We start from the raw sequence: 7212 nt of genomic DNA, 5'->3' as shown, positions 1-7212 counted from the left end.
GAACAGAATATCATCAACATCAGCTTGAAGAGCAAAAGCATCCATGTATTTCAGGTGCTCCATCAGTGCACTATCCTGATCTGCTGCCATCACCACAATCCTTCGCTTCGCTATGGTCAGGGAGTAGTGTGACTTTGAGTTCGCATGCCTCAGTTTCCGCACACATTATCTTTGTCTATCAATTGCAGCTGGAAAAATCAAAGTCTCTCCAATGGTGTGAAGCTTCTTGGCCTGCCCGATGAGGTGTCACCTTGTAAGAGTGGACAGACACCGACATGGATCTCTTGAAGTGCACTTGTTGATGTGGAAGTTCTTTCCAGAGCTGGAAAAATGACCTTGGTGTTCTTTGTGAAGGGTTTCCTAGTCTGATTTAAGAGCATGAGGCTTCATGCTGCTTCTAGCTAACTGCGACACATCAGGCACTCCCGCCTTTCTTCATTCTTGACAAAATCCCGCTGGTGAAGCCACGCACAAGGGAAGCCTCGTCATATTTGTGAACAGGTTTCTTACGCTCTTGTTTTTCGTTCATAACTGCGGGGCGAGACTCGCTGCTGGACACTGAAGCAGAGACTGTGTAAAAACAACTCCATTGCACCTCTGATCACACATCAGAGGGAGGAATTCACTGGTAAGAAATGAGGCCAGGATGGAGGAAGGCCCTGTGTGGTACCAGGGCAGCATGGAGACGGTGCCTTGCAATGATTCTTTGTCCTTCAGTGCCAACGGGGTTCTCTGGGGGGCATAAAAGTAGACGTGGGCCCTGCCTCAAGGACCTCACAAGCCACAGCTAATTCCCAGCTCAGAAGAGGCCAGCACAGACTCCTACCAGCTCAAGCAGAGAGGATGCTCTGTTGATAAAGCTGCTGCCCAGAGAGGAGGATCTTTTGCATTCCGGTCTCTCAGTTATATGCTTGCACAGCCAGATGGTACAAATGGCAAACTGGCATCCGCACAGCCACCGTGGCACAGCCGGCGTGTCTGGAGCTGCTCCACAAACACTGCACCAGGCGGCTGCCGTTTTACAAAACATCAGCCTCTGCACAACGTGACTTCTCATGCACCATGTGCTCTTGGCACAGCATCCGTGGAGCAGGTCTGGACACGTCTGGGGGCAAACAACATCGTCGCATGGGCCGAATCTGACCCGTGGGATCTGCTGATGGTGCGAGCCCATTTGGGGTTGCGACCCACAATTTGGGAACTGCTGAGAAAATGCCTCACCCAGTATATTTTTTGTCATAGTCCCACTGTAAATATTTGAGACCCCCAGTCTCAATCTTTGTTACTTCACAAACGATTGTTTTTAAACATCTATGGGATCTCAACTTCCAATAGGACTGAGGAGAACCCCCAAAGCTCTTTTTAATGCAAAAGGAAACATAAACCAGCAGTTGTTCTGCAGAAGTTCAATTTTTTTCCCCAAGTCACACAGGTTGGCATGAGCCGTGTTTTCTTATTAACCAGGTTTTCCCTCCTCAAAGCCCTTGTCTTATTTAAACTGCTAGATTAAAGAAGAGTGCGCAAACATAAGCTGTGACAGGTCAGCTCAGTAAAGAGAACCCAGCCTCACCTCTCATTGGTCCAAGGGACCTTATCAAGCAACCTCCCACTCCCTGGTCTCACAAACTCGCTGAACTGACTGGCACAAAAACATCTCATCCAAAGTCCTGCTTTCGGACGCTGTCAGTGCCTTTGCTCTGCAATGCGGACGCTCGGTCATTTGAGATGGCTGAAGAAGACGCTGGTGCCAGAGTTCCACAGCTGGTGTAAATTACAAGCACCAAATGCAGCTGGGAAGCAGTTACCTAGAATCTACGTGACCCGGCGGATTCCACTGGATGGGATGAAGATCCTGAGCCAGTCAGGGCTGTGAGTATTCCTTTTATGTACATCCAAAGCCTCCCCTGGGAAAAGGAGGGCAGAGCAAAGCCCGCGCCTCACACACCATTGTCAAACGTTGCAGTCTGAAACTGCAATAACAATAACGTAAAACTGAAGTAACTGAAAGGAACCCCTGCCCCAGTATGTCACTGTCTCTGAAGTCTGTCCAGCTGAGTCGAACGTGGCCTGTCGCACTAAGTGAATCATTAACTTCCAAGGAAGAAGAAGGTGCTAGATTTCCAACAGGTCCGTGGTGCATTTCTCGAATGCTTGAGGTTCATCCGACTCCCCCTCATCTGACTTGGAAGCAGGCTCTGAGGCTGAAATCCTGGCTCCACTGAAGTCAATGGAGGCTTTGCCATTGATTTCAGTGCGACCAGGATTTCAGCCCAGGTGAGATGAGAAGTTGTTCGGTATCCATGAAATCATTACATAGAGTCATTTCGTGGGCTTGGACATCTCACTGTGAAGCTGCTGTTTGGGTTTGATACAGATGGGATCACAAAATTTATTGGGAGCTCAGTTTGCTTTGGCAATGATTCGCCTGCATTGTAAAGATACTGTTCTGCCATTGAAATCCAGGGAAATGTTACCATAGTCTTTAGCAGTAGCCTTTAACCAGGATGCCTGCTGGAATTCACAGGCATCCCAAAATGTGTGACTACTGTTGTTTTTATTAGATGTGCTGGGGAAAACAGTACAAAAATGTAAGATTTCAATAAAATTCCTTACAGTTAAGCCAATGAAAGGCTAAGGCATTTGTAAAGCTCTCTTCTGCAACAGTATCACTTGACAATGTAAAAATCAGACCGTGTTCCAAATGATTGCAAATCTAATTTTAATATTCTAACCAAATATACATGTCAAGCCTAGAACCCAACAGTCACCTGACTTTACATGACAAATCTCTCTGAAAAAATTAGATATTGTTGGATTTTCTAAAACAAAATATTGAGCTTTGAGAACCCAAGTTAAATGAGGGCAGAAAAAATAGCGAGTCTTAATTAAAGAGCGTTTGATCCAAGTGGGAATTAGATGCTGAATGGATGAACAGGCTGAGTGCCTAGTAGGGGAAAGTTAAATAATAAAACAGTCAAAGAGTTAGTTCAGAACTCTGTACAGTTACTCAGCCTTCAGTGGGGTCAAAACCCAGAAGGCCATGAATGGTGACTGGACTGGGTCCACCTGTTCTGGGGCCAGGTCAGCATGAGGCACAAAGAAGTCAAAAAAACCAGCCCTGAGGCTAGAAATTCCAGCCCTGCGTGGTGCCAGGAAAGCATTATCTATGCAAAACGTGAGTGGAATCTGGAAATCCAAGCTGGTTGGAATTTTTGAGTTACAGAATCGGGTGGGAGGGGTGATAAGTGGAAAATCAATTTTTTTTCTGAGCTGGTCCAAGTGTTTTGAAAATTTGAAGGTTTAAAGAGGTTTTTAAATTCAATTTTTTAAAACTTGAAAAAAGTCACCATTGTTTGACTAGCTCTGTTGGAACTAGGCACGGTAAGCTAAAGGAGCTATTTAATGAGTATGAACAAGTGCATCCGTAGTGGACACGTGGTGAGATGCTTCTGACATCAGATGTGTTCACATCTATGGGTACAATCTACATGGAGTTTGAACGGCAAGGAGAAAGAAAGACCTCACCACACAATTCATCATGGAACAGGGTAGCAGTGAAGGGAGGTATTTTCAAGACTGTCTAAGTGAGTTAGGAGCACTGTTTGTAGTTCTAGCCAAACCCAGAAATGTCACCGCAGACCCCTGTGTGGCCAGTGGAGTCACTAATACCTGCACATTAAACTTCAGACGCTGCTACTGCGCTTGCTAATAGAGCATCAGTGGCTGTGGGAGGGGGAGTATTTCTGGGTCTCTTGCTGACCTCTGGGGAGTTCAGACCATTGCCTGACCCATCCCAAGCCCGTGACTGGATAGCAGCAGCCAGTGGCCCTACTCAGTGCTCTGGAGAAAGCAGACGAGGTGCCTCAGAAGAGAGTCAGGCTGAAATCAGGCCCCTCCCTTCCCTCCACACACACCAAAGGAGAGCTAAGGGCAGTGGGAAGGAGTCCTGGGGAGAAAGCATGTGAAAACTTGAACCTCTAAGTAAACGTGCAAATTTGGCCTGTTGTCACCCCCTCTGAACTGCAGGGACCCTGTGGGATTGTCCAGCCCTGGTTGGCACTAGACAGCTATCTGTGCAGCAGTTCCAGATTATAAAGTGATATTGACATTGGAACGAGCAATATCTGTGATATGTAAGTAAACTTCAATAGTCCCTGCCCCTGCTGATCACGGCGATCACATACAGTGTGCTGCGTCTCATCCTGCCCCAGCGGAGCTCTAGGGTTTAGCACCATTATTCGGTAATGTTTGGGGAAATGAAGCAATTTCGTATCATTCCTGAGAGCCAGAGCCTCGCTATGCTGGCAAGACAGGCATAATAAAGGCAGGCACGGTGCCATCTCAAACCCACAGGCTCTGCCAATGTCCTGCACTCCTGAGCTGGCTGTAGGGCTGCCCAGCCAGGGTTGCCCTAGTCCCAAGCAGGTGCCCACGTCAAGCTGAGGAAGGGACTCCTGGGAAAGCCCCTGTCCATTGCTGGGAGAGCTAATCAAAGATTTTCCAGTGAAACCGTTTTCTCATAGGAAAATAGGGCTTTGTCAAAATGTATTTTTCTGCAGAAAAAAAAAGTTGTTAGACGTAAGTGTTTCATAATGAAATATTTTTGGGAACGAAACCCAATTGTTCATTTCAAAATTAAGGGGTGTGCCCCCACACACACACACTTCCCAACACTGTTTTCCAACAGCCAAAGGTTGGAAAGAACCCCTGCTTTTTCATGCCACTTTACTGTTATAGTTAAAAAACAATAAGAGTGAAAAAGGGGTTTTCTCCCCACTTCCGTCCTTTTTTCCCTTGGAAATGGGGGGAAGGGGGCAAACTGCTGGGGAAAACACCCGAAAAGGTTTTTAAAAACAGAATTTTGGAGGGCTTTATAAACCAAACCATTTTGAAGCCAAGTACGTTTTCATTCAGTTTTAAAGTTTCCCATAGGAAATCCTCATTTTTTTAGTTAAAACAAATGGATATGGATTTTCCTCCCCTGCAAATCCCCTCCAATCCAAATCCCTCATATATGGAAATGGTGGGAATTGCCCTGTAATGGCAAATGGCCTCAGGCAGGCCAGCCAGTCCTTTTCAGTCAACTCAGTCCATGCCAGATTAGCTGCCTCCGAGCCTAAACGTGCCAGATTAATTGAAGTCAGGTGACAGTCTGACATCGGGGCTGAGAAAAGACAGTTGGGTAGAGAAATTGCAGGGGGTGGGTTGTGGAGGGCCTGGAAGGACTCCTGAGAACATGCCTGAGACTCAGTGCTCTGCCCCCTGACACTTAAATGGAGCCCTCGGGTGGGCTAGGAGGAGCCCCAGTGGGGAAAGAACTCTTCGGTTGTTTGCATATTTGTGACTCTGGCAGGAGACTGAAATCTGAGAGCCATGTGAACCCTGGGAGAGACTGAAATCTGGCTGAGGAAAACTGAGGCAGGCAGAGCGATAGGTAGCCAGCAGGGACTGCTGCAAGGCAGGCATGCCCTGCTATGCCGTATGATTTACCATAGACGCAGACCGGGGAAAGGAAAGTTTGGCACAATTTCCTGGCAGAGATTCCTCCTAATCCTTCCCTTGGAGGTGGCAGGCTTCACCCAGGCCTTCTCCTAACAGATCAGAGAGCAGCTCGGCCCTCCCCGCAGTGCCACAGAGCTGGTATGGTTTGCTAGAGGCACAGGTCTTGGCAGAAGTACTGGCCTCCTTGGTGCCAGGCTAATACTGAATGGGGCGGGGTCATGAGTCTGCGTGGCATTGTACAGCTTGCCTCACCCATACGCTGCTTTGGTTGCTAATGAGTTCATAGTGATTTAACTAGAGACAGGGCCAGTTCCAGGCACCAGCCGACCAAACACATGCTTGGGGCAGCACCTTAGGGTGGGGTGACGCTTGGTTTTGGGGGGGGGGTTGGTTCGGCAGGGCAGCGCTGGAGGGGTTTTTTGTTTGGTTGGGGTTTTTTTGTTTTGGCCAGGCGGCGCTCGGGGTGGGGGGGTTCGGCGGCGCAGCACTCAGGGGGGCAGGGGCTTGGGTGGCTCTCGGGGGGGGCAGGGGCTTCGGCAGCGTGGCACTTGGGTAGGCGGGGCTTTTAGCGGGGCGGCCCTTGGGAGGGGCGGGGGTTTCGACGGCGTGGCGCTCGGGGCGGGGGCTTTGGCACAGCGATCGGGGGTTTTGGCTCAGCGCTAAGGGGGACGGGTTTCGGCGATGCGTCACTGGGCAGGGTGGGGGCTTCAGTGGCGCCGCACATGGGAGGGTGGGGCATTCTGCGGCGCAGCACTGGGAGGAGTGAGGCGTTCTGCGGCGCGGTGCTGGGGGGGGTTAGGCAGCGCTCGCGGGGGGGTGAATGTTACGGTGGGGCGGCGCTCTTTTTTTCTGCTTGAGGCGGCAAAAAAGTTAGAGCCAGCCCTGCTAGAGAGGCAGCAGGTGGCCATCAAGGTCAAACTAAAGTTTTTGCCCAAGTCACCACTGTGTGACCCAGTGGTCCTGGAACGCATTTTGCAGTGGGGGTGCTGCCTCTCTCTGTGCCGCCTCTCCCCAGAGCTGGGGCCAGGACTGGGACGTGGCTCTGGGAGGCGGGTGGGAACACAGACAAGGGTAAGGGGTCTGAGACTGGGACCACAGCTGGGGGCGGGAGCAGAGCCCCGGGGGCAGGTCCTGCAGCTAGCATCCCGGCACGGAGCCAGGAGCGGAGCTCCAGGTGCTGGGCTGACGGCCGGAATTTCGTGCAAAACCTGGGGGTACTGCAGCACACCCCACACCCCTAGTTCCCATACCTATGGAGTGACCCTGGTTTTAAGCTGGCGCCGCTACTGGTCTCAGTGGAATTACACTGGTCTAAGAATGATGGAGCAAAGTGAAGAATTGGGCTGTATGTGTTCAGTGGTGTTTTGAATTCACCCCACCCTTCACAAACAGCCATTACCACAGCCCCCTCCCCTTAAAGAAAGAGGCGTTTCCTCACACTTTTAGTGCAATCACTCACTTTGACAAATAGGGAGTTAATTGGTTCACTGCCACTGGTTAATGTGCAGTCTGGAACGACTCAAACCATGAGTATCTGCCATGAGATCACACCACTGAACTCTAAAGAACATTGTATTGGGGGAGAGACCATCTTGTGCTTCTCTGTGCAGCAGCTGTACAATGGGGTCCTGGGCCTTGGCTGGAGCTCCTTAGCATCCTGCAATAGAAGCACGTTAAGTGATTTCTTCAGTTGCACCCATCCGCTTGGTC

At 49.9% G+C, this 7212-nt stretch overlaps 1 protein-coding gene across 1 annotated transcript in view; it reads left to right on the top strand.

Moving 5' to 3' along the window:
* The first annotated feature begins 1702 nt into the window (after positions 1-1702).
* LOC127046348 (glyoxylate reductase/hydroxypyruvate reductase-like) overlaps positions 1703-7212 on the top strand; it is a 35653-nt gene continuing 30143 nt past the window's right edge. The window contains exon 1 of the mRNA XM_050943260.1: positions 1703-1869. Coding sequence (XP_050799217.1) covers positions 1703-1869 — 167 coding nt within the window. The remainder of the gene's footprint in view (positions 1870-7212) is intronic.

This window comes from Gopherus flavomarginatus, chromosome 3 (assembly GCF_025201925.1).
Source record: "Gopherus flavomarginatus isolate rGopFla2 chromosome 3, rGopFla2.mat.asm, whole genome shotgun sequence".
In the NCBI taxonomy this organism is placed as follows: domain Eukaryota; kingdom Metazoa; phylum Chordata; order Testudines; family Testudinidae; genus Gopherus; species Gopherus flavomarginatus.
The sequence above is the reverse complement of the archived record's forward strand: the minus strand, read 5'-3'. Positions and strand labels throughout refer to the sequence as shown.